This window comes from Manihot esculenta, chromosome 12 (assembly GCF_001659605.2).
Source record: "Manihot esculenta cultivar AM560-2 chromosome 12, M.esculenta_v8, whole genome shotgun sequence".
In the NCBI taxonomy this organism is placed as follows: Eukaryota; Viridiplantae; Streptophyta; class Magnoliopsida; order Malpighiales; family Euphorbiaceae; genus Manihot; species Manihot esculenta.
Window position 1 is genome coordinate 8,224,346 of NC_035172.2, and position 27,453 is coordinate 8,251,798.

General features: G+C 41.2%; 1 protein-coding gene across 6 annotated transcripts; it reads left to right on the forward strand.

Moving 5' to 3' along the window:
* Positions 1-705: 705 nt before the first annotated feature.
* LOC110628230 (protein RRP6-like 3) lies at positions 706-26,949 on the forward strand. 6 transcript variants are annotated; one of them, XR_002490024.2, is made up of 13 exons: positions 706-1,067; positions 1,257-1,504; positions 1,615-1,713; positions 1,830-1,913; positions 2,094-2,180; positions 2,402-2,522; positions 16,214-16,398; positions 16,485-16,523; positions 17,581-18,092; positions 18,171-18,669; positions 25,577-26,223; positions 26,318-26,441; positions 26,628-26,949. XR_002490024.2 is itself a non-coding variant. In XM_021774790.2 (12 exons), exons 1-12 carry the CDS (start codon positions 845-847, stop codon positions 26,632-26,634), a joined length of 2,751 nt encoding a protein of 916 aa, XP_021630482.1. In that variant the 5' UTR covers positions 706-844; the 3' UTR covers positions 26,635-26,949. The 6 variants fall into 6 exon arrangements, 2 of the variants coding, with proteins under 2 accessions (XP_021630482.1, XP_021630480.1); XR_002490023.2 differs by having other exon boundaries at positions 26,658-26,949; XR_002490022.2 differs by having other exon boundaries at positions 26,318-26,400.
* The last annotated feature ends 504 nt before the right edge of the window (positions 26,950-27,453 follow it).

Here is a 27,453-nt window from a genome sequence, read left to right on the forward strand (position 1 = left end):
ATAATTCAACACAAGACTTAAATCCAGTCTTAAAAAAAAAGACCCAAAGCCAAAAATAAATGGAGATTGAGACCAACGGGTCAGGACAAATTACTACAAACGCCATAAACATGCTAGAATCCTTGATTGGAGTGTCTACGCATCACTAGAAAGAAAAGAATTTCAAAATAGTCTCAAGCAACAGTCACTATAATGAAGAAGAATAACAAATTTACAATATTAATATCCGAGTTGTATGAAACCCGATAAAACTATCAAAGGCAAGAGAATTCATAGCAAAAGATATCGGTAAATGATAGATGTTAGCGTCCCACTTAGACCTTCCAAAACTTTTTAATTACTGCGAAGTCCAGGAGGAAGGATGGTTGCTTATCGGTTCACTCTCACCCATTCATCTTTACCCTATTCTAAAGTATGAAACCAAACAATTTAATCCTGTAGTTCAAAGTAAGCATATAAAATTTTAGATTACAAATTTTTTTTTTTGGCAGAACTGAACCGATCACTGATTCAATTTCTAATTAAACCAATCGCATCAATGAGCCCAGTCCAAAAGATCATGCTTGAGGACTATAGAAAATTATAAACAGTTGTCAGACTCGATAGAAACCCTTTAGGATCGCCATAGACTAGGCTTTTTAATATGGATCCGACATTGGGCCGGATTGGATTTTGAACAGGTATAAGTTGAGTTGGAGCACTGAGGTTTCGGCCTAATCCACTTGGATCCAAGCCGCCACATAAACCTCCCATCACCTCCTCCTCCGGTTCTCCGCCTCTTTGAACCCGCGCTCGTCGCCTCCATTTACATTCCGGCCAACGGAAGAGGAAAACCGGAAGCGAAATGGAATACAAAGACAAGGTCAGAATCGCAGTGGCCGTAGCTTCTCTTGCAGCAATTTCAATCTTTTTCACGAGGCAGTATCGTAGACGAGGAAAGCAAAAATGCCTTACAAGTAAATGCTATTTGCATTCCGACTCAAAGCCACAGTTCGCTTTCAAGCGCGTTTTGGCTGATAACTCTTTTTCTCAGTTCAAGCACTTGAAGCTCCCAAACTCCAATAATGGTAAGATTTTTAATCTTTTTCCCCTTTCTGCTTGTTTGATGAGAAAATTGAGATAAATTGAACTTTGACTTTAGAGTGATTAGCATTTAAACTCTGTTTAGTTTCGCTGAATGCTGCATTACAGAAAATGAGCAGTGATGATAAACTTGTGGCATAACTCAAAAAAATTTATATTTGATGTTATGGCAGAGATGTCTTCGAATTTGCATCCGTATGAACGAGAGATTACAGCTTTCATAGAGAATCCGCGAGTTGAATTTGAATTTGATATGTATTCTAGCATAGATCTGAAGGAAATGAATGATGTCTATGTTTGGGTTGAAACCGAGTCTCAGTTGAAGGAGCTAGCTGATGCATTGAGTAAAGAGAGATTTTTTGCTGTTGATACTGAGCAGCATAGCTTACGCTGCTTTCTAGGTTTTACCGCTTTAATTCAGGTTTTGAGCATTTTGATTCTATTTACTTGCAGCATGTCTATTTGTTGTTTTTTGTTGGGATGCACATCTGATCATGTGTTTATTTTTAATTTAAATTTTTGAATGAGCAGATATCTACTCAAAAAGAAGACTATTTGCTGGATACAATTGCATTACATGATGCAATGGCAATTTTAAACCCAGTTTTTGCTGAGCCTAATATTTGCAAGGTAAAGTAATTAAGCAATTACATGAATGCATTTAATCACAAGGATAAATATTTAGTACACGTTTGATTTCAGAGTTAAGTTTTGTTTCTTGTCATTGATTGTAAATTGTGGTCTAGGTGTTCCATGGGGCGGATAATGATGTTCTCTGGCTACAAAGAGACTTCCATATATACGTAGTTAATTTGTTTGACACTGCAAAGGTGAGGTTTGATGTATATTACATGAGCATATGTTAACGCTAGTGTACTTGTTACAATCATTTTGTATTGATGAACAATTACCAGAAAAATAGTTGCATGAAATACAGAAAGGACAGATGTTATATCTTAACAATTCACTGGCTAACTTTTGATTAATTTGTTCCCATCCTAATATGGCAGGCATGTGAGGTGCTGTCTAAACCACAGAAATCACTGGCATACTTGCTGGAAACTTATTGTGGTGTTGCTACAAACAAATTACTACAGGTTTGAGATTGATACTTTCAATATCTGTTTCCCTAGCATTTGATGAAGCTTATTAGCAATCATTTCTGAAAGAATTCTGTGACATCTTCTCTTTCTGAGTAACTAAGTTATGAATGACAAAAAATTTTAGATTCTTAGGCATTTTTCTAGATTTTGATTTATTTTATTGCTTAAAATAAACATGGATGTGGAAAAGAAGTAAATTCTTATGTTTAATTCAGCGTGAAGACTGGAGGCAACGTCCATTATCAGTAGAGATGTTACACTATGCTCGAACAGATGCACACTATCTATTGTACATTGCAGGTTGTTTAATTGCTGAGCTCAAACAACAAGATAATGGTATGTTCTTATTCTTGTTGTTGTAAATTCTCCACAAATTTTTATTACAAATTGATGATCTGAGATCCAATAGAATAGGGTTTTACAAGGGTTTTGTGTTACAAATTAAGGCCTTGGCTTTCTGAGGATGGGACTCCTCTTTTATACATTGTCTTGCTTGCTGGTGACGTGTAAAGGTCTCTCCAGGATTGGGCCACGCGTCTCTGCCATGCGGATTCGGAGGTACTAGGGTATCAGCCGTCTGCTCCATGCGTAACGGCCTCTGATTCTCCTCGTGCGTACGTTCGAGCGGATCTGCCAGGCTGTCTGGTGAATATTACTCCGGATCCTGGGCTGGGCTGAGAGTTGGGCCGGATGCTAAGCCTGAGTGGGAAGGGTCTGCTTCGTGCGGGCCGGGCCGACTTGAGTGAGGAAGATGGGCCGAGCCCGGCCTTGAAGGTTGGATGAGCCAGGCTTGTTATGTACATCAGGTATGCGGGCCCCTACGTCGTGGGCCTTGGGCTGTGGTCAAGCCCCTGGTCTGGGGTGAAGGGATCCAGCGGTCATCAATTGCCCCTTCACCTTCTCGGCTGTTATTGCTCCAACTGCCGAGGGGGTGAATATCAAGAACTATTATGATCGCGTCTGTTCGGGTTCAGGTGCCTTAATAACATCCTTTCATCTTTCAGTCGTTGCGCAGTTTCCGAATTCTATCTGCTCTTTTCTCTTTCTGTCTTTTCTCTATTTTTCTTGTCCTCTGCCGCCTTTACTTTCTTGTCATCATTATCTGGACATCTCCTTTCTTTCCTTTTCTGTGAATATCTTTTAGAAATCTGACATCATTAGCTTAGGGTCTATTGTAGCTCTGCCCCATGCTAAGTCCTCAGGCTCCGAGTATATATCAGCGCCAGCTTTTCTTCATTCTTGGGCCTTCTGTTGAAGCGAGAAATTCTTGTTTTATCTGTGGCAGGTCTATCCGACGCCTTCTTCAAACAGATTGCCTTGCGCCCCAGAGGTTTGCCTTGATTGTGCTCTCATCATCTTAAGGGAGAACTGTTTCTGACTTGTCCCTGTTTTGAAACTTTTGGCCGTTCCTGAGATAAAAATGGGTCAGTTCAAAATTCTTGAAAATTCAGTGTTACCTCTAAGGCGTCTGGATGGTGTATTGAAGATTCTTCGGATATGGCAGGCGAAGGGCGAGACCATTCAGCAAGCTGTTGAAACTGATTTACCCAGGTCGTCTGGCCGACCTCCTCCTCTGCTTGTTGTCCGGGCTCCAGAGAAGTTCTGGACTGTTGAGGGGTTCGATCTTACTTTGCCTTTTTCCACAGAGAAACAGGGAATTTCCTCGATGCCCCTGTTGTCCTCTTTTGATATAAACGGGAGTGGCGCCGGCGCTCAGCTTGCTGTTCTTTTTGGTGTGAAGTACCAGTATTATTATTCCCTTTGGTGTGAAGTACCAGTATTACGTGAGACTGGGATCTGCTGCACTCAGTCAGGTCTCCAGCGATTTATTCGAATGTGTACTTCGCGATCTTTTCGAGGCCATAGCCTCGAAGACTTATGTTTTTCATGTGTGATGCACGGCCGGCATACCATATCTGAGCTAGTTCGAATGTATCGTGCATCACACTTGGATAACTGGACGTTCGCCCAGGGGAACAGTGAGAAATGCTTATGGGAATCAACTTGTTCAGTTCCCCTGTAATAGCGAGATAGATCTTGGCCTTTTCTGAAAAACTCTCATTCCGAGCTACGAGAAGTCCTCCGAGCTGAAGACTAGAATAGTAGGGTAGGTAATAGTCGTAGATGAGGAAGTATCTGGATATGTAAATTCTTTGAGAATAGTCTTTTATCCCGTAGTGTAGGCCTTTGTAACGTGCTGTAATGTGCTTTTCTTTTAATGAAGCTCTTGTTCTGCTCTCATGCTTAAGCCGTTCTTCTTCTATTATGTGTGAAATACTTTAGATTGCTCGCCTTATCATTTTAACCAACTGAGCTCTGTCCTGCTTTTTCCCGAGCTAATCTAACCTATCTGCGAGCTCTGATGAGTTGAACTCCGGATCCACTTAGTCAACTGGGCTTCCAAGTTTTCGAACTGGACTGTCTGACCGACCTGTGAGCTCGGTCTTTACTTCGATGAATTGAGCTTTGAGTCTCCTTCATCCGATCGGGCTCTCAGGTCATGTTGTCCGAGCTGAATTGACCGACCTGAGAGTTTTGTCTTTGCTTAGTGAAATGAGCTCTGAGTTTCCTTTAGCTGGCCGAGCTCTCAAGTCATGCTGTCTGAGCTGGACTAATCCGACCTCTGAGCTCGGCTTTATATGAGTTGAACTCTAAGCTCTCAGCTTTGTATGACTCCGAGGTGCTTTTGGCGCCTTTTTCCGATTTTCCACCCTTTGTTTAGTAGTGGTAAATCAAATCTTATAACTTTTTAAGTGATGCGTAAGTCTGACCTTTATCATGCTCCCATTTGCTTGTACTTTTGAGTCTTTTCATGACTTGCCCCTCTGTTTCCACGGTATTGACTATAGGGATGGTAAAGTAGTAGGCTAAGTTGCTCTGACTGATGATTTGGGCCTGTATTATGTGAATGGCGAATGGGCTTTTAAATAATGGACTGTCATCGTATACTTGGCCCTTGATAGATGTAGAGAAGCCCAGCGATCATCCTTTTGCCCCTTTACCGTCTGGCCGGTGATTTCCTAACCGTTCGAGAGGGTAAACTTCGAGAACAATTAATGATCGCGCCGCTCCAAGACAAAACTGTTCAGTATCAGCGCTTTGCCTCATAATAGCCTTTCTTTCTTTCTTTTCGAATTCTTTCTGTCTTTTGAAGAACTAGCTCTTGGTTGCTCTCTGTCTTCCTGCAATTCCTTCTACGTCTCTTTTTTCATCCCATCGTGTTCTCAGGTACGCTTCCTTGTTCTTCCATGGCAAGTTTAAAGCTTCCTGATGTTTTTGACCTTGAGTCGCATATTACCCCTTCCAACATAGCTAATCACATTTCCCGGAGGCTTTTAGACACTCCGTTGTATCTTATTCGAGCACCTCTTCCGAATGAGAGGATAGTTCTTCCTTACCCTTGCCCACCTGGTTTAGTGGATCCCCAAGGGGTTCGTAGCATAGTGTTTTTCCTGAAGCAGAGAGAATTTGGTCTACCGCTTCCTTTTACCCCTTTCTTTGTTGAGGTGTTTGAATACTTTGGGGTAACTCCTCGAATGTTATCCCCGAATTCCATTTTGTTCATGTCCTGTTTCGAGTCTATCTGTCTGGGTTGGGGTTTCGCCCCTACAGCCTGTCTGTTTGTCACATTTTTCCGCCTGGTTAGGGCGAAGCAAAACTTCTATTACTTTTCCCCCCGTAATGGGCTGTCTCTTCTTACGGGCTACAAGGATTCTATAAAGGGATGGGTAGAGAATTTCCTTGTGGCGGAGTTGAAATTAGGGTCCTGCCGATCATGGGATGTGGACCTAAGGTGGGGGGAGATCTTTCCGGGTTGCAACGATCTGCCCGAATTGAGTCTCATTGAGCAGGTCGGGCTGCTTCGACTGACTTCCGTTGAGAGGAAGTATGATGTCGAGAAATGTATGTTTGCGTCCAACCTTGGGGATATCCGGGACACGGGTATAGTGCTTTGTCCGGCTATTCTGTTTCTTCTTTGCTCATGATATCAGGAAGTATGCTGATTCTTTATAACCTCTTGTTTCTTGCAGCTTCTGAGGTTAGGATGGAGGGCATCAAATTCCCCAAGAATTTTGACCTGTCTCGGGAGAACATGCATGCCATTTTTGACGCCTTTGGGGATGGGCGTTCTGTAACTGAGATTGCTGCAGAGCTGGCTCAGGCCGCTTCCTCCAAGAAGATCAGCCGACCTCCCGTCAAAGCCTCTTCTCGAACTTCCAAGCCGAGCTCTCGCAGCACCAAATCAGCTCGGTCATCTAGCCATGGTGGGTCGAGCTCGACCTCGACGCCTGCTGAAGGGTTTAAATCCGGTCCAGCCTCCTTAGAGGTCGTGAGGGAAGCTTCCCTAGCTGTTGTGGAGCAGACTCCAGCTACTGAACAAGTGGGGCAGGGTGCCGTTCATTCTACTGAGGAGGTGTCAGGGGGGAAGTTTAAGTCCCCTGCTGAAGATAAGGAGATTTCTAGGACAGGGATGGAGATCGTCCTCCTGGAGGATCAAAGCCCAAAGGTTTCTGGTGAAGGTGCCCCTGCCCCTGTGAGGACTGAGCCTGAGGGATCTGAGGGTGTCCCCTCAAAGACTGGGGGCAAGCGTCCGACCCCTTCTGGAACGCCTGTCCCATCTCTTGCTCGGAAAAAATCCCGGACTGCTGTGGGTCCTTCCCCACCTCTTCCTCCCATTGGGAAAAGGAAGGGTGTGTCTACTGTTCCTTCGTCGTCCCCCACTGACAACATTCTGGACCTGTCAAGCATTTCCTCGGAGTCTCCGGCCTCCGCTGTTGCCGCACTTCTCCGGGAACGGATGTTCGGCGGGATAACAGAGGCTTCGGATCCTCGTCTTCTGGCCCTGACTGGTCACTTGGCCAGTTCTACCAAGGAGCAGGTGTCCTTCCAATCTCGCTCTCGTGAGGAGCTCGGATCGACGATTGGAGAAATGCTGCTGATGGTAAGTTATGTTTTCACCTTTCTTTTGAGTTTGCTTGGTGTTTTTTCGTGACAATTGTTCTTCCGTCCTAGGTGTTAGGCCTGGTTATGGAGGTGGATGCCCGTGATCTCTCTCTCCGGGAGTCCGTGGACCGCCGGATCGAGGAAGCGCGTCGTGATGAGAACCTGACTGCCACCAGTGACGCAAGGGGCCACCTGGCAGCCGCTCGGGAGCAGATCCAGTCTCTTCGAGTGGAGTTGCATTCTGCCCAGGAGGCCTCTAAAAGAGCTGAGGACAAAGCAACGGAGGCGGCAGAGCATAGCAAATCCCTGGAGTCAGAGCTGTCTCGTACTCGCAGAGTTCTCCAGGAGTCTGATGAGAGGGCAGCTGAAGTGGAGACTCGTTGTGTAGAGGTTGTAAAACAGCTGTCCTCTATGACGACGGCCCTTCAGGAGAGAGATGAGGCTGTAAGCCAAAGAGCCGAGATCCAGCGCCAACATGAGGCCTTAAAGGCTGATTTTGAGGGGCTTCAAGCTCACCTGGGTGAGGTGAAGGCTCAGAAGGAAAGTGCCCTAGCCCGGGTGGAAGTCCTTGAGCAGGAATTGGGCACAAGTTCGGAACGTATCAAAGATCTGTCTTCATCGGCTGAAGAGTTCACCCTTCGCCAACAACAGCTAAAGCATGAAGTTAGGTCTTTGGAACGTAAATGTTTAGCCCTGCTTGAGGTGGTAAAGTATGTGGAAGGGAAGGCGCAGCTGAAGCATGAACAGTATATAGCGGAGTATCAGGAGTCTGATGAGCTGAAGGTTAAAATTGATCAGGCCTGTGAAGCTCATCTTCAGGACTACAAAGACTCTTCTGAGTTTAAGGAATTTGTGGCTGAGGCTTGTGAAGAACACCTTGAGGAGTATAAAGCTTCTGGTGAGATGAAAAAGGCTATCCTTGATAAGGCCTACCGTATGTATGTAACTGGCTACAATCGCGGTTTAAGAGAAGCTAGGCAGGCTCCTGATATTCCTTTGGCCGAGCTTCGTAGGCGCGAAGTGGACTCAGATGGCGAGTCAGTGCTATACGGGGAGGATGATTTCCCTTTGCCCCGAGGAGATTCTCGGAGGAACATAGACCGGCCAGCTGAGTCTTCGTCAGAGGAGTCTGAGGTAGGGTCGGAGGAAGATGATCTTGATTATGAGAAGGACGGCCTCCATCTTAGGTCAGAAGTTGCCCCTACTATTAATGTTGAGAGCTCTGGCCCCAGGGACACCGAGCTTCCTTCGGGGGTGGCTGTAAATAGAGATAATGCGGGCGAGGGCGTTCTTGCTGATGTAAGTCCTTTAAGGACTATCTATCCTTCTTCTTCGTCGGAGAAATAAATTGTAATAGTTATTAATGAAATATTATTTTCCTTCTTGTTTTTCATATTTCTTGACATTCTACTCTTCGTACTTGTGATGTAAACTACATCTTTTCATTCAGAAGCTCTGAATTAAGCTTAAGTTGCGAGCTCAGCGCTTAGCTGATAATCTGAGAGATCAAGTCTCGTACCTTTTTAATGACAACTATCATGTCAGTTGTTGGCTTTTAGTCCTGCTTTCTTTGTTGTAATTTCGCATATTTGTTTCAGATAAACTGATTGAGGCTGTAATATAGGCTTTGATTATAGCCTTTTTATCCTCCTAAGGATGTCGTCATTTATGAGTCCTGCTATGGAGAGAGCTCGGCCTTTCTTTTTGGCCTTCGTACCTTGATCCCTTAAGGATATGAGCCAACCCGAGCTGAGAGCTCGGTCTTGGGTTTTTGTGGACATCGGTCCGGGCTGGGAGCTCGACCTTGAGTATTGTAAGGATATAAGTCCGTTCGAGCTGGGAGCTCGGCATTTTTTTTTTTTTTTTTTCGGGACGACCTCGGGGCCTCGCCGGTAGTTTTTGTTTCCAGGAGATCTTACGGGATCCTGTTTTTCTTTGAATTTCCGGGACGACCTCGGGGCCTCGCCGGTAGTTTTTGTTTCCAGGAGATCTTACGGGATCCTGTTTTTCTTTGAATTTCCGGGACGACCTCGGGGCCTCGCCGGTAGTTTTTGTTTCCAGGAGATCTTACGGGATCCTGTTTTTCTTTGAATTTCCGGGACGACCTCGGGGCCTCCCCGGTAGTTTTTGTTTCCAGGAGATCTTACGGGATCCTGTTTTTCTTTGAATTTCCGGGACGACCTCGGGGCCTCGCCGGTAGTTTTTGTTTCCAGGAGATCTTACGGGATCCTGTTTTTCTTTGAATTTCCGGGACGACCTCGGGGCCTCGCCGGTAGTTTTTGTTTCCAGGAGATCTTACGGGATCCTGTTTTTCTTTGAATTTCCGGGACGACCTCGGGGCCTCGCCGGTAGTTTTTGCAAAATTCAGGCTCATTGGCCTTACTGTCGCTTCGTCATCTCAGCTGGTTTTTGTGCCTAACTGAGGTCTTGTTTGCGAGGGATCTTTTTGAGCCCTGTTCTTTTCCTTATCATGAAAAATGTTTTTTCACACAGATAATCATATTGTATAAACAATTTTCATTTATTCACATTTGTCAAAATACGATGTTTTGTCTTTACAAATATTTCAAGGAAAATACCTTTTTAAGTGCTGGATGTTCCAAGCATGGGGCTCGGGGTTTCCTTGCATATCTTCAATTCGGTATACCCCGGGTTTAACCACTTTTGTCACCTTGAATGGACCTTCCCAGGTCGGTGCTAGTTTGCCTGCGGCTGCTCTTTTTCCAGTAGCTTCCAGGTTTCTTAAAGTCAGGTCTCCCACCTTCAAGCTTCTTTCTCTGACCTTTTGATTGTAATATTTTGCCGCTCGTTGTTGATAAGCAGCAGTTCGGACTTGGGCTTCTTCCCTAACTTCTTCAAGAGCATCTAGGCTACTCCTTAATTTGTCCCCATTAGCGTTTTCACTAACGAATTGAACTCGATGAGTGGGGATCTGCAACTCAATTGGGACTACAGCCTCTGTGCCATAAGCAAGTGCAAATGGGGTTTCTTGAGTGGGCGCTCTGGGAGCGGTTCGGAGTGCCCATAGAGTGCTATTGAGTTCTTCTGCCCAATTCTCCTTTGCGCCATCCAGCCGTTTCTTTAATCCTTGAAGGATAGCTCTGTTAGTGACTTCTGTTTGACCATTAGTCTGAGGATGAGTCACGGAGGAGAATTTATGCCATATGCCCATGTTCGTCGTGAAGGCTCTGAAAGTGCTGCAGTCAAATTGTCTGCCGTTGTCTGAGATAAGTACTCTTGGTATGCCAAATCTGCAGATGATATGTCCCCATACGAAATCTATCATCTTGCGAGCTGTGATTGTGGCTATTGCTTCTGCCTCTGGCCATTTCGAGAAATATTCCACAGCCACCACTACGAATTTCCTTTGCCCCGTAGTCTTGGGGAAAGGTCCCAGGATGTCAATTCCCCATTGTGAGAAAGGCCATGGACTGGATATGCTTGCTTGAGGAGTGGCAGGGGTCCTGATGGCATTAGCAAATCGCTGACATACGTCACACCTCCGGACAAACTCTTCTGCTTCTTTTTTAACAGTGGGCCAGTAGTATCCTTGCCTGAATATTTTATTGGCTAATGTCCCTGCTCCCTCGTGAGCTCCACATAGGCCTCTATGTATTTCCTCCATTACCTTTGCAGCTTCTTCCGGACTCACACACCGTAGCCATGGGCTGGATTTCCCTTTTCTGTATAAAGTTCCCTTTATTACTTGGTAATTGGCAGCTCGAGCTGCTATCTTTTTGGCTTCAACTTTGTCTTCGGGGAGTTCGCCCTTCTCCAAGTATTTCAAGTATGGAGTCATCCAAGTTGGGCTCTGCTCCACCTGTAGTACCGTACATATTTTTTTGAAAGCAGGTGTGCTGACATGCTGTATGTAGACTTCATCAGGGAGCTGCTCTAACTCTTCTTTGGTCAGCCGACTAAGCAGGTCTGCCTCCTCATTTTCATCTCGAGGTATCCTCTGAAATCTCGTAAATACTCCTCGGCGCGTGAGGTCGGCTTCCACAGCTTTTACTTTATCAAGGTAACTCTGCATGATGGGATCTCTGGCCTGATATATTCCCGTCACCTGGTTGATCACCAGCTGAGAGTCACTATTTACTTCGAGGTCGGTTACCCCTATTTCCAAAGCTACCAACATTCCGTTCACCAAGGCTTCATATTCGGCCACATTATTAGAAGCTTTGAATTCTAGCCGTAAGGCATAACATACTTTAAAGCCCTCCGGCCCCTTAAGTATTATCCTAGCGCCACTGCCCTCAGAGCCTGATGCTCCGTCTACATATAGCTTCCAGCTGGACTCTTGGGAAAGCTCTCCCTCTCCTTCTTTTCTTGGTATCTCCGAAGATGATCCTTCCTTTTCCTCGTTGAATGAGCATTCTGCTATGAAATCAGCCAGCGCTTGAGATTTTATAGCTGTCCGAGGTCGGTACTCCAGACAGTAAGGGCTGATTTCCACGGACCATGCTAACATCCGTCCTGAAGTTTCCGGCCTACGTAGGATCTTCTTTAACGGTTGGTCCGTCATCACAACTCCTTGGTGGCCTTCCAGATAAACTTTGAATTTCCGGACTGCTAACAACAAGGCATACGCCAATTTTTCAATGTTCGAGTATCTGACCTCAGTGTCTCGGAGTACCTTGGTGACGTAGAAAATAGGTTTCTGCTCCCCTTCTTCCACTCTTACTAGTACTGCGCTGACTGCTTGCTCTGAGGCTGCCAAGTATACCAAGAGTTCTTCCCCTTTTACGGGGCTGCTGAGCACGTGAGGTGAGCTGAGGTATTCCTTAAGCTCTGTGAAGGCTTTTTGGCAGTCTTCTGTCCATTCAAAATTCGGGACCTTTCTCAATTTTTTGAAGAATGGCAAACACTTTTCTGCCGACCTTGACATAAATCGATGAAGCGCCACTACTTTCCCGGTTAATCTCTGGACGTCCCTTACACAGGTCGGCTCTGGCATATTCAATATGGCTTCCACTTTCTCCGGATTGGGCTCAATGCCTTTTCCACTCACCATATACCCCAAGAATTTTCTTCCCCTGATGAAGAAAGCGCACTTTGCTGGATTCAGCTTCATCCTGTATTGATCTAACACCCCAAATATCTCCCTTAAATCCGTTATATGTTGTTGAAAAGTTGAACTTTTAACCACCATGTCATCCACATACACTTCTACATTCCTGCCGATCTGATTTTTAAAGATTTTATTCATTAATCGTTGGTAAGTTGCCCCGGCGTTTCTCAATCCGAAGGGCATAGCTCTGTAGCAGTAAGTCCTGTCTTCAGTTATAAATGAGGTCTTCTCTTCATCCGTTTTTTCCATTGGGATTTGATGGTAACCAGACATGGCATCCAAAGAAGACATATAATCAAAACCAGCCGTTGAGTCGACCATCTTATTAATATCGGGGAGGGGGTAACAATCTTTAGGGCAGGCCTTATTCAGGTCGGTAAAATCTATACACATCCTGTATTTGCCATTGGCTTTTTTAACTAACACAGGATTTGCCAACCACTGCGGGTACATAACCTCCCTAATAAAGCCTGCCTCTTCTAGCTTCTGCACCTCTTCTTGGGTAGCCTGCTGCTTTTCTCTTCCCACTACTCTCTTCTTTTGCTTTACTGGTCTAGCCTCGGGGAGGACATTCAATTGGTGTGTCATCACTTTGGGGTCAATTCCCGGCATGTCTGAGGGCTTCCATGCGAAGGTCGGTGAGTGACTTCGGATCAGGGCCATGGCTTCACCTTTTTGCTCTTTGGTGAGGCCGGCATTGAGACTGAAGACCTTACTCGTTTCTTCTTCTGATAGGGAGAAAGTCTCCAGCTCTCCAATGGGCTCTGTCCGGGCTTCCTTTGTCTCATCCCTGACCTCCAAAACTTCCGAATCAAGCGCTTCTCCGGTTGAGTTCGGTTCCGTCACTGTGGCCAAGTATACTGCCCTTGCTTCCTCCTAGCTTCCCCGGACCATTCCCACTCCTCCTTCCGTTGGGAACTTGAGTGCCAGATACCTGATGCTAGTGACAGCTTCGAAACTGAACAATGCCGGCCTCCCCAAAATCGCATTGTAGCTCAGTGGGAGTTTGACCACCAAGAACACCTCATAATGGGTGCGAGCTTTGGGTGCTTCTCCCAAGGTAAGGGCCAGCTTCACCTTCCCTTCTACAAGTACCGGTGTTCCTCCGATCCCTTTGATGGGTGACCGGTCCCGAACCAGCTGTTCCTCTGGTATTCCCATCTGCTGGAAAACCCGATACGGCAATAAGTTGACCTTACTCCCATCATCCACCAGAACCTTCTTCACCCGAAAATTATGAATGACTGCTTCAATGACAAGCGCGTCATCATGGGGCATCTGAATGCCCTGTGCATCCTCCGAAGAGAAAGCGATGGTCATGGGAGAGTGTTCAACGATCTGCATCACCTCGCCATTGTTGGTCTTCCCTTCCCGGTTTCTCTTCTTTCCTCGACGGTTCATTCGTCCTCCAGTTCCTCCAACAATCATATTAATGGTCCCACTGGACCCATCATTCACTGGTCCAGTGCCAGTTCTCCTGGGCATCTGGGCTGCCGGACCGGGTTGAGGCCTCTGCCCCTCCGGTTTCTTCACAAAATTTTTGAGATGCCCCCTTTTTATCAATCTTTCAATCTCCGCGATTAACTGAAAACAGTTATTTGTATCGTGGCCATGCGTCCGGTGGTACTGACAGTACTTGTCAGGATTCCTCTGATCTGCTTCTGACTTCAAAGGTTTGGGCCACTGGAGAAACTCCTTATCCTGGACAGCCATGAGCACCTCGGCTCTGGACGCATTTAATGGGGTCGGCTTCTCCGGGACCCAAGGAGGGAGCACTCGTGGTTCATGAGCCCTGGGAGGAGGGGGAGGCCTTTGATCCCTTCTTTCCCAGGCCTGCTTATACGGCTCAGGCCTCTTTCCATGCTTCTTTTCGTGTTTCTCCGGTCTCCCCTCCTCCGAGGCTTTCTCTTTTCCTTCCCCCCCTTTGGCAAATCTACTTGTTACTAAGGCGTCGTCCTGCCTTATATACTTTTCCGCCCTCTTCATCAACTCGGCCAGTGAGGTCGGAGGTTTCCTGCTCAGAGAACCAAAGAACTCGGCAGAGGTTGTTCCCTTTTGCATGGCCTCTACCGCCCTTCCTTCGTCAAGCTCGGGAATCTGCAGGGCCTCCGTATTGAAACGGGCGACATACTCTCTGAGGGATTCACCAACTTTTTGTCTCACTGTTTCCAGATAGCTCGTCTTCCTATCTGCTGGCACCCCGGCTACGAACCGGCTAATGAAACGGGTGGCCAGATCTCCGAAACTTTTAATGCTTCCTGCTTCCAGGCTGTTGAACCATGCCCTCGCTGGCCCCGAGAGCGTTGTGGGGAACACCTTGCACATCAGAGCATCTGACAGAGTTTGCAACTCCATGAAGGTCTTATAGTTCATGACATGCTCTCTCGGGTTACCAGCTCCATTATAGGCCGCCATCGGCAGCATCATAAACTTTTTGGGAACGATCTCCTGCTGCATTAACTTTGAGAAAGGAGAAGAAGTAGGCAAGGAGGTTTGACTCTGATCTTTCTTACCTAGCTCGGCTAGGAGCTGCTCCTTCAACCTTTTCAGCCTTTGGTTCATTTTCTCGTCTTCCGGGCTGGATCTTTTGCCCAAACTGCATTCTTCCTCCTCTGCTTCAGTTCCCGTTTCTCTGGTTATTTCGGCAGAATAGTCGTTCACCTCTTCATTTTCTATCAACTCTCTTGCCCTTCGCCCATGAATTCGGGCCTCCGGTTCTTCCTCTTCTCCAGCATCGTGGTTATTAGTTCGGAGGCGGGCAGAGGTAGGTTGGGGTTCATCGGTTCTGGGTTCCTCCACTACTGGGAGTGCGTTTACTGGGGTGCTAAGTCCCCTTTGTTGCATTATCTGGCCCAACCAGTGAGCAGTGGTTTGTAGCTGGAGAGCCATGGTTTGAATGTCTTGGTTAGACAGGGTCATGGTGGGAGTATTCCCTGCCAGGTTTGGCGAGGGATTAAGAGAAATAGGTGTTTGGTTATTCAACGTTGTAGGGCTAGAAAAGGAGAACTGCTGCCCATCTTGGGCAGAGCTCAGGTCATTTGGAATATTAAGGTTACTGTCTTGGTGGTTTGCCATCGTGGATCTCAGTGGGTTTTGAAAGTGAAAACTCCGGTGATGAAAAGATCTCCTTCGTTTCCCACAGACGGCGCCAATTGATGATCTGAGATCCAATAGAATAGGGTTTTACAAGGGTTTTGTGTTACAAATTAAGGCCTTGGCTTTCTGAGGATGGGACTCCTCTTTTATACATTGTCTTGCTTGCTGGTGACGTGTAAAGGTCTCTCCAGGATTGGGCCATGCGTCTCTGCCATGCGGATTCGGAGGTACTAGGGTATCAGCCGTCTGCTCCATGCGTAACGGCCTCTGATTCTCCTCGTGCGTACGTTCGAGCGGATCTGCCAGGCGGTCTGGTGAATATTACTCCGGATCCTGGGCTGGGCTGAGAGTTGGGCCGGATGCTAAGCCTGAGTGGGAAGGGTCTGCTTCGTGCGGGCCGGGCCGACTTGAGTGAGGAAGATGGGCCGAGCCCGGCCTTGAAGGTTGGATGAGCCAGGCTTGTTATGTACATCAGATATGCGGGCCCCTACGTCGTGGGCCTTGGGCTGTGGTCAAGCCCCTGGTCTGGGGTGAAGGGATCCAGCGGTCATCACAAATATTTATTTTGTTACAGATGTCAAAGAAAAAAGAAAGATTGTACCATCTAAACATGCAAGCATCAATATGACCAAACAATAAAAGCTGGTCATTGAAATTCGGATATTTCCTTTGCACTTAGGGAGAGGAGATGGGGCTGCATCTAACAGGATTATTCATAGATAGGGTTTAATTTTTTAAACTCAAAATGTAGGGGCATTATAACTCAGGAAAAGAAAAAAGAACTTAGTTGATGTAAAAAGGAACAAAAAGTCCTTTCTTGGCACTTGTTCATGCATTACACATAGTTCTATGTTGATAACCATGCATAAACACAGTTACAATTGCCTCAGAGCCACTAATCATGTTAATGGAACAGACAACTCAACTCATCCAGATGGCAAGTTGCATTTAACTCTTGAGGCTATTCGACGTTCAAACATGACTTGTCTGCAACTCTACACTAAGGAGGTTGAAGATTTTCCTGGTGAGTCTGCTGCATCATCAATTTTTTCTCGACATTTGAATGGTCAAGGAGGTTCATCAGTTTCATGTGAGATACAGGTGCACTGCTTTGCATATGTTTATTAGAGCAGGCTGTTTCTACTAACCTTCATATACAGTTGTTAACTTTACAGTGTTAATTTCAGGATCTTGTCAGACGTCTATGCACATGGAGAGAATTAATGGTTAGTGATGACCTTTTCAGTAATTTTTCTGTCTGGTGGATAGTGACTTCTCTATACTAGGAGGAAACAACTTTACTCTCATTCATTCATTTTTACCTTGTTGATATGCAATTTTAAATTTGATTATGTTTTATCTATTAGAGAAAATGACTTGTCATTTCATTTACAATCAATCAGCATGGAGGGATCACATAATGTTATGTGTAAAACCTGCATCAAGACAGCATATTATTTAATCCTCCAAATTAGAATCTGTAAGCACAAAGCGTTCTTGATTTCCTGGCTTAGGTTGAGTTTCACGGATGGTCTGATCGAAAGATATGATTTTATATCATAATATAGAAGCATTTTCAATTGAATTGCGGAGTTTGACCATGCTTTTGCTCATGGAACTACCATGCAGGAGGCAAAGGATGCAAATCTCATGTTGAGGATCATAATTGCTAGTGTGGACATTCCTATAAGTAATTTTCTCAGTCTTGTGGCTATCAATGCCAAGTTCAATTAATTTGTATTTAAGCCTAAAAAGGATAGTAGCATCATCAACATGTCTCATATTGGCATATGCAATAATTTTTGTAGCCATCAAAATTACATATGGTTTGGTACGTGGAGATGGGCTATCAAGTTGCCAGCCACCTCTGAGTGCAACTGATTTAAGTGCTGGCTTATCCTGTCCTTAAGTTACCTTTAGTAATTACATGAGCCAATGCATCTGTCAACTCATAGAACTAATGATTAACCACTACTTCTCTGAGCAACTTGGTAGTATCCAATCATTTTCCTGTCGTGTTAGATGTTAACTGTGATGTTGGATACATAGTTTTGTATTACGTTTTTCTTTCAAGAGAGCTTGTCATATACATCTTTGCCAAATTTGTTGTTTATCATTAATTTTGTATTACGTTTTTCTTTCAAGAGAGCTTGTCTTATACATCTTTGCCAAATTTGTTGTTTATCATTACAATGCTCCTCTTCAATTCTTTGTCATTGTGAGACATGTTAGAGAGTGCATTTTGATTGTGTAATTTGATCATGTGGTTTTGATTTCCTTCAGGCTCGTGTGCATGATGAGAGCTTAAGATTTGTATTATCAGACCAGGCCATTGTTTCTATTGCAGACAAGTTTGCAACAGAACCAACAGAAATATGTGACACCATAGCTCAAGCTGATGTGAATGTGGATCCTATGAATTTGAATTCTGCTCTGCCATCTCCATCCCCTGTTGTTTACAGTCATTTGGACGATCTTTGTTGCTTAATCCAGGAAAGTAAAAGCGACATTGATAATATTTTCTCAGTGCTTCTTCAAAAATGCCTGGGTACAAATGGGAGTTGTCCGTTGTCTGTTTATAATTACGCATTACTGGTTAACTGTGACATGAGACCAACAAATAGATCAGTTTTAAAGAGGAATGGGGTTAAAAATTCTAGGCAAGTAGCTCGGAAGGCTTCACGAGAGCTTTTCGTTCAAAAATTCTCCTGCAAATCTCCGGTGTATCATAACTGTAGGATCTATGCGAATGATGGCCGGTTACTTTGCTATTGTGATAAGAGAAAGCTTGAATGGTTAGTGGGTTGACATCTTTTTAATCTTTTGTTCAACTAGAAATGTTGTCCGTGATAGGATCAGGTTATTTTTTACAGGTACCTCAATCGAGAGCTGGCAAAACTTGTTGATGACAATCCCCCTGCCATAATGCTTCTTTTTGAACCAAAGGGTCGACCTGAAGATGAAGACAATGATTTTTACATCCAAAGTAAGAAAAATATATGTGTCAGCTGTGGTGAAGGAAATCATTACTTACGATATCGAATAATCCCGTCATGCTACAGAATGCACTTCCCCGAGCATTTGAAAAGCCATCGTTCTCATGATATTGTCCTGCTTTGTGTGGACTGTCATGAGATTGCTCATGCTGCTGCTGAGAAACACAAAAAAGAGGTGGCTGCGGAATTTGGGATTCCATTATTTGTTCGTAAGGTGGTTGATTCTAGAGAAGCCCCTGTTATACCTGGGCCAACTTCATCAGTGATAAATGCTGAAGAGGCAGGGGTATCTCCTTTGCAATTGCGCACTGCTGCAATGGCTCTTTTGCGCCATGGACCCAGAATGCCACCTAGGCGCCGAGAAGAACTGACACAGGTCAGTAAAACTGGTAACTTAATTAAAATCTCAATATCTGAGTCTTGTTTATAGTACTTATCCAGCGTTTTTTATCTGTTGCTTTAATGCATAGAGACTTGCATATTGCATGGCCTTTCAGTAGTTACCTCTGCTGAATGCAGACTTGCATGGCATATTATGCACTCAATAGAACATGTCATCTAAGTGAGCACTATGTGATAACTGTTGCATTGCTTAAATACTTTGTGTTTCTCTCTATTTGTAAAATAATGCTTACATAATCCTGTGTCACTGGTTTCATTTGTAATTTTGTTGCATAGTAATATATTAAAGACTCAAGACTAAAGGAAAAAAAGGAAGTGAAAAATGGAGCTCAGATATATGCATCCAAATCTTTTGGGAAATCTGACCCATTAGTCAATTACCCACCAAAAGACGATTGTGAGAGTTGGCACGTATAATCTACTTTAAAGCTGTATGATATTTTTTTGATGTATAATGTTAATTCCTTGTGACCACAAATGGTTAAATTGTCTCCCACAAGAACCCAAGCAAAAAAAAAAAAAAAAAAAACAAAAAAAAGATCCTAAACACAAGGATGCTACTGGCTAGTTGTATTTAACCTAATTTTCATCACCAAAAAAACCTTCATTGTAAAAGGTGCAAGTTGGAAGGCCTTAATATGTCCTACAAAGTAAGTTGGGTAGACTAGGTAGACTAGCAATGACAATGGAATGGGATAGCTTTGGTTTAGGAATTCCATCTCAACCTGATAGGAATTGGAGGATGTAAACTGTAAGCAGACCCTTGCTAATATACAAAAGATTCACACATGGAGAAAGAAAAATATTGAAATACAAGACCAAGTCAAAGTCATTAATACAGTTGAGAAAAATTATGCTGTTACTACCTATGATATCCTACTTACTAGTGGTGTTGTCTCTTATGTTAAGGGTGATGTTAGCAGTGATATTAGTGTTTTGCTTTGTTTTCTTCCTCTTTCTTTAGTTGTAGGAGGTGATCCTTCGTATTCTGATCATGCTAATAACTTTTCTTGTTTATAGAAAGAGATTATCTATTTTTTTTGTATTTAAATACAAAATTTAGTTGAGTTAATAAAGAAGACACGATTAATTTGCTAAAAGTTATTGAGTACTTAAGAGATTTTCAAGTTCTCTCTTAATGAGTTTATACGACCTTCATCATAGGTCAAAAAAGAAACAACCACTTTCTTCTTCATCCATTGATTCATTAATTCCTCAACTTCATCCCATAACTCAATTCCATTTCTAAGGACCCTAACATTTTAGTATCAGAGTCATGAGTTACGGGGGATTCAATCCAACATCAATTCAATAGAATTTTAGCCTTGTTTCTTGAAGAACAAGCTGCCAATAAAACTCGATAGGAGGAACTCAATATAAAATCGGAGAACCTCGCAAGAGCCGTTGCTAGTGTCAAACAGTCTCCATCCATCTCTAATAGTAGTATCCAAAGTCGAGCTTCAAAATTAAAAGGGGCAACCAATTCAACTTGTACAAAATTTGATTCTTCTAGTAATGCTCCTGTGGTCCCTAAATTCACTATATTGAATTTTCCACGTTCAAAGGGTAAAAAGATCCTTTGGATTGGTTAACTCATTGTGAGTATTTTTTTCATCATCAGCAAATGGGGAACTATGAGAAGGATCCATCTTGGGAAACTTTCACTCATTTGAAGCGACAATTCTTTGCACTCGTGTTTGAGGATAAGCACGTCAACATGGGGGAGAGTAATGTTAGTAGACCCTTGCTAATATACAATTTATTCACGCATGGAGAAGGAAAAATATTAAAATGCAAGACCAAGTCAAAGTCACTAATGCAATTGAGAAAAACTAGCTCCATATGTTGTTACTATCCATAATATCCTACTTACTAGTAGTGTTATCTCTTATGTGTTAATGGTGATGTTAGTAGTGGTGTTAGTAGTTTGCTTTATTTTCTTTTGCTTTCTTTAGTTGTAGGAGGGTGATCCTCCATGTTCTGATCATGCTAATAACTTTTCTTGTTTATAGAACGAGATTATCTCTTTCTTTTGTATTTAAGTTTAGTTGAGATAATAAAGGAGACGTGATTAATTTGCCAAAAGTTGTTGAGTGCTTAACTCAAGAGATTTTCAAATTCTCTCTTATTGAACTTGTACAACCTTCTCATAGGTCAAAAAAGAAACAACCACTTTCTTTTTCATCCATTGATCCATTAATTCCTCAACCTCGTTTCATAACTCGATCCCATTTTTAAGGACTCTAACATTTAATGTTAGCAATCCTCTCTAGATTTACAAGAGATTTACTCGTGAAAAGAAGAAGGGAATGCATGCCAAACAAGTCACTAATGCAGTTGAGAAAAACTAGCACCATATGCCCATGATGTCCTACTTACTAGTGGTGTTGTCTCTTATGTGTTAATAGTGCTCTTAGTTGTTAATAGTGTTGTTAGTTGTGTTGTTAGTGTTTTTCTTTGTTTTCTTCCACTTTTCTTAATTGTAGGAGGGTGACCCTCTATATTCTGATCATGCTAATAAATTTTCTTGTTTATAGGAAGAGGTTATCTCTTCCCTTTGTATTTAAGTTTAGTTGAATCAACAAAGGAGATATGATTAATTTGCTGAAAGTTGTTGAGTACTTAAGAGATTTTCAAGTCCTCCCTCAATGAACTTGTGTTATTGTTATCATAGATCGAAAGAAGAAAAAGATTTCCTCTCAGCTATTAATTCCTTAACTCCACCCATTTGCCTCATAACTAGATTCATTTCCTGAAACCCTAACAGTTTGGTATCAGAGCCACGCATTATGAGTGAATCCATCCAGCATCAACTTGATCAAATTCTAGCTTTGTTTCTTGAAGAGCAAGCCGCTAACAAATCACGGCAGGAAGAATAAATGCCAAATTAGAAATCCTCACCCAAGATGTGGCTAGTGCCAAGCAATTTTCCTCTACTGTGGATGACTTTGACTTGATCTTACATTTCAATATTTTTCTTTCTTCACGTGTATGCTAACATAAACAAAGTCTAGCGTGGGGATGGCTATCCTATCTGTTTTTGTTCCGTTTAATTAATGTACAAGACGTTGAAAGTCTGCCATCTTCTTTAAAAGTAGTTTTTTTTTTCTCTAATCCAATCCTTTTTTTTGTCCTATCCAACCCTACACTAGACAAATGTCTGTGTAAAATTAGAAAAGAGAGAAAGAAGATTGGAGTAAATTAGCTTTTATTATTTCCTCAAGCCTTTGGGAGTTTAGATGCCTGATTGTATGAAGAAATAGGAACATCTAAAGTAAGAAATCTATTTCCAACACCATTTACGCATATAACAAATATCTTAATTACAAAGTAATTTTCTAATCTAGTGCAATTTCTCAATCTAAGGCATAACGATAGCGATGATTTCAACACTCTCCCTCAAGTTGGAGGTTAAATATTATGCATCCAGCTTATTATGGATGTAATTAGTCATAGATCCTCTGAGAGATTTAATACAAACGTCTGTAACTGGTCATTTGAAAAGGAAAAAAAAATAATAGCAATATATCCCAAGTCAATAGTCAATAAAGAAAAAAAGTGACAGTATAGCTTTGTGTTTTGTTCTTTCATGAGACACTGAATTGGAGGCAAAGTGCTGCTTGATTGTTGCAGATCAGTTTCTTTTTTTTTTTTTGGCACCTCATTCTAATTTCTGAAGAAGCTGCTTTAACCAGAAAAGTTCACAATGGCTAGGATTATAGCTCGATATTATGCTTTTGTATTTCACCACTACATCTTGCTTTTTTTCTTGTCTATTGGATATTAGATTCCTGTAATAAAACAAGGAACAATTAGGCAATTTTGTGTGTATTCTCTATTGAAATAACTGTGTTTATATACAGATTATAAGGTTTTGTTAAGGCAACTCTTAAGAATTTTCTATCAATCAATTAGTATCAATTAATATATGATTATGTAATCTCCTTTAATTATGTATAGATTATATTCACACCCTAACAATTCCCAATTAGAATGCCATACCTTGAAGTAGATCATCATTTTGAAGGAGAATTTGTCCAAGTTGCATCGAACTATGTTACTCAGACTTGGTTATGGGTGTCAACTGGATACATATCCATGTGTTAGTCTTATAACTTTCATAAATAAAAAATAAGGGGATATGGATAAAAATTTAGACACGGATGCTTAAACATATTATGTAAATAAAATAAAATATAAAATTATTTAGTAACGACTACTGTGGATCATATTTATTTCTGATTCATTTTTTAATTTTACTTAGTCTAATGTATTTCTAATAAAAAAAGGTATATGCGTGGGTATGGTGGGGCTTTCTGGTGTTCATAAGCAACACTTTATCTGGATACAGGTCTTGCAAAAGTACATGCTGTACGTTTCAGCATTGCTCTTGCATTTCAACATGGCTACCGGTAGTATCATAAAAATTGCAATGATTTGATGATAATGCCTATTTTATTCTGAATTGTGGAGCTGATGCATCTATTTCTCTCTTTCTTCCCTTCAAATTATTCAACTCTTGATCCGTTGAATTTAAATCATTCAAGAATGCACTAGCTCCTTCCATCTTCCCTTTTCCATATTTTCAATATTTCCTTCTCCTTCATGAGTATATTAATTAACTCTATATAAATTAACTCTATATATTTTGGTACCTCAAAATCAACCTCTCCAAAAAATTCATAGCCTTTATTTTCGACATTTTAGAATTATAAAAATAATTATGATTTTTTTAAATAATATGACCTTTTATGATTTTTTTTTTATGAATTCTTTAAAAAAATTTATAATTTTTTAGTAAACCTTTTAAGAACTTTAGGGACGTTTTAATACATTTTTAAAATCGAGAAACCAACCACGTGTGAGTTTTCGCATAGTAAACAATACATTTAACGGTTTTAATTAGTAGATTTTAAATGTATTAATTAGTAGATTTTTTAAAACTCCATGAACTTTTTAAATCGATGGATCAATTAATAAATTTTTCCATACTATAGAAACTTAATCGTGATTTTTTCTATTGATGAGGGAAAATTACTTAATTGCATCAGGTTCTCTCATTGCTCAATGGACATAGAAGCTTAGGGGTCGAATAGCACAAATAAGTACATTCAAACTGTAAAGGCTGCAATCACAAATGCAGAAACAAAGGCCAGCTTTGTCTTATGGAATGTAGGGACCCTCTATGAAGTCTTTTAGGTTTTCAGGATTCTTGAGAAGTTTTGAAATTGGATGAAGATGTGTGTACAATTCTTGGTTACTTAAAAGTTGCGTAAAATATGGGCTAATTTACATAAATAGTACACCAATTTAGTGGTTGTAACTGTGAAGTACATAAACTTCATTTTGTCACATAAAACTACCTCAACTTCTATTTAAGTAATATAAAACTCTATTTTCCTATAGTAACAGGTTTTTAGATTATTTTGCTGACGTGATGCTTGTTAAGTTAAAATTATATATATTTTCTCCCTCATATGTAATATTTAATTAATTTTTGATATTTTAAACAAATTATTTGATTATTTAAAAAAATAAAAAATAAAATAAATATTATACATGAGAATATATATATATAATTTAATAAGTGTCACATCAGCAAAATAACCTAAAATTCTACTATTATAAGTGGAATGATGTTTTATATTACTTAAATAGAAGTTGAGTAGGCTTTATGTTACAAAATGAAGTCTATGTAGCTTACTGTTACAGAGTTTAAATTGATGTACTCTCTATATAAATTATCCTAAAATATGTAAGCACAGGAGGTTTCCATTGTTGGTCATAACCAGATAAAAACATTAAGAAATGCAAGTTAATGCTAACAAACAAAAAGGATACTTTAGAATTCAGACAAACCCCTTGTTTATTATCTAGGTAATATTTTTATTTAAATTTATTTTCGGTTTTTCTTAATTTTATCTTGTTGAAGGTTAAATATATCTAGCAAATATTATTAAAGCTTAAAACTTTCTTTGATATTATTTTCTTTTTTTTTTTTTATATATGTTTACCTAAAAATAATTAAAAAAAATAGCTAAAAAATAGGAAAAAGGAAAAGAATAACTCACACTTTTCTCTCATTCACTTCAAAATCATTTTGTCTATTTGATGAGATATGCTATTGAGCTAAAAAATTTGTAGTGAAATCAAGTTTATTGTTGAAAGAATTAAGAGAGTTGAGAGAAAATGGCTTGGCTGCCTAGAAAAAAAAATGAAGAGGAGCAAAAATCAACAAGTCAAGCTAGTTGTCTGCCCCCAAAAAAGTCCTCTTTGCTGCCTTTGATATGAAAAATGTTAAAAACAGTTAAAAGATTATGAGCTGGAGAAATAATAGCCATTACACTTTCAAACAATAGTTGGTGATGGCCGTTACCTTAATATAATGTTGGTAATGGCCTCTGGGGTTGCAAATTTAAAAATACCTATATATAACGGTAACAGTAAGCTAAAATTCCTTTAAATAATGGCCGTTACTTAAAACCATGACTGTGAGGCACATGGCTAAATGAATTTATGTTCCTGATCATAAATACCTTCAACTGACTAATATTTTCCTCTCTTTTCATTGTCATAAATACCTTCATGACTAATTTGCGTCACTTTTCATTGTTCTTTCCTCTGCATTTCATCCAGTAACTGTAGTACATAATTTAAGTCTATATGCATATTAGAGGATCTCCGTTAGGGGCCTACTGAACTGTTTTGAAAATGTTCATTTCTCCCAAGTTGCAAACTCATTTTTCATCAAGGAAAAAGAAAATGTAAAGGAGTAACACTACTTGTTATTTACATGCAATCATTGTACTCTATAGTGCTGCTGGTTAGTCATTTATGTTCTGCCAGAAATTTAACGTTAGGAATAATTTTACCGTTTGTAGATTGTCGCACAATATTATGGAGGAAGGGAGATCACTGAGGAAGATCTGAAAAGAGCCTTGCTGGTGGGCATGAGTCCACATGAAAGAAGGCGATATGAGAAGAAAGGTCTTTCTTCAAAATATTCTCCTCGTGATATCCTTCCAAACAACAAGAAGATTCATGATTCTGTTACCATTGTCCAATCTTCCATTGACACATCCGAAGTTGATTCTCCAGATGGTTCCCGAACTACTGAAGCAGAGCCAACTGGCGTACAGGATGATAAAGACTATGTCGCAGTAACAGACTCCGATTCAAGTGTCTGTTCTAATCTACAAGTTGCAGCAGTTTCAGCTACTGCTTATAAGGATACAAATTTAGATGAAAGTGAAATTTCTGCCATAAACACATGTGAAAATTGTGAAAGAAGTCCACCGAAGGAAGCAGTTGGCATAAATTATCCTAGACATGAAGGCAGTGCTCTGCCTGCAAATAATTCAAAGCTATCGCTATTAGGACATGGACCACATGGGAAGCAAGTCGTGGAACATATACTTCAAGAATATGGAGACGACGGCATTCACCAATTTTGTCAGCGATGGAGACAAGTTTTTGTTGAAGCAGTTCATCCTCGTTTCTTACCTGCTGGTTGGGATGTAAGGCACAGGTAAGTCATCTCATCATGCTTTCTTTGACCAAGATACACTCATAAAATCAAGGTCAATGTATCTCTAACAAGATTTAGCTTGCTCTGAATCCAGATCTTTCACTGCATCCGTTGTAAAACATTGAGCGTACCATGCATTGCTGCCGCTAATAAAATACATACTGTCACCAAACACCAGTATGTCTCCAGCAAATTCATTAGTTTACATAGCCTAGGAGGTTGTATTCTTAGCTTGAAATTGTTCACGAAAAATCATGTTTTTGTCTAATTTTGCTTTGCGACAATTAGCTTTATTAAGTGGGTAAAAGCATAATGTATAAATTTGGTTGGTTTATTTCTTCATATACTTGAAAAAGAAAAAAATGCATATGTTCAGCAACTGAAGTTGTGTTTATTTGTCCAAGGATTTGATTGTGAGACGCCGTTTTTGGCAGTGGCAAAAGGGACTTCGGAGAGTTCAGCGTATACAATCCAGCAAAGAACACATCAACAGCAAAAGGTTAGAAGAGTACATTCACCAGCTGCTGCAAAGATTAGAATATCATTTAGGTTCACTGGTTGGAATTTTGAATTAAAAATCAGTTTGACAAATAACAAAACATTTTGAGTTATTATTTGTTGTTGTTGTTATTATTATTATTATTATTGCGGAAAGATGATGAATTTTGATCAGAAATTGATAGAACCCAGTAATGCGATTGGCTCGTTGCTTGCTGGATTAAATTTCGGAGAGGTTACTCGTACACAAGTAAGTCTCATGAGTCGGATTCTGTTTGAAGTGCTTGAATTTGTACTTTTATGGTCAAATTTGCACAATTAATTAATACATGTGAATTTCGCTCGTTATTCTCGTAAATTTAACTAACGTTCCGGGCACATTTTCTTTGTGAGGAGAGTGTAAAATAAGTTTATAGATGTATGTTTGTTTGTTTGTCGGTGCTTCACATGTAACGTTTCATCTTTATAAAATAATTATTTCACCCTAAATTTTATAAGAATATTACAAAAAGTGAAAGCATGAGCTGATTTTTTGTTTTTTTTCCTACCATGTGAAATTCTTGCAGTAAAAAAGTCCAGCGGACCAACCGAACATGCAAAAGAGGACTCATGCTCAACAATAGAAACCCATACCAACCAAACTCTCAGTCAATGTACAGCCCAACTCCAAATCAATGCCACCAGAATCACAAGCCACCGCCTTACGTCCTCTACGGTCACAACTGGAGAAGG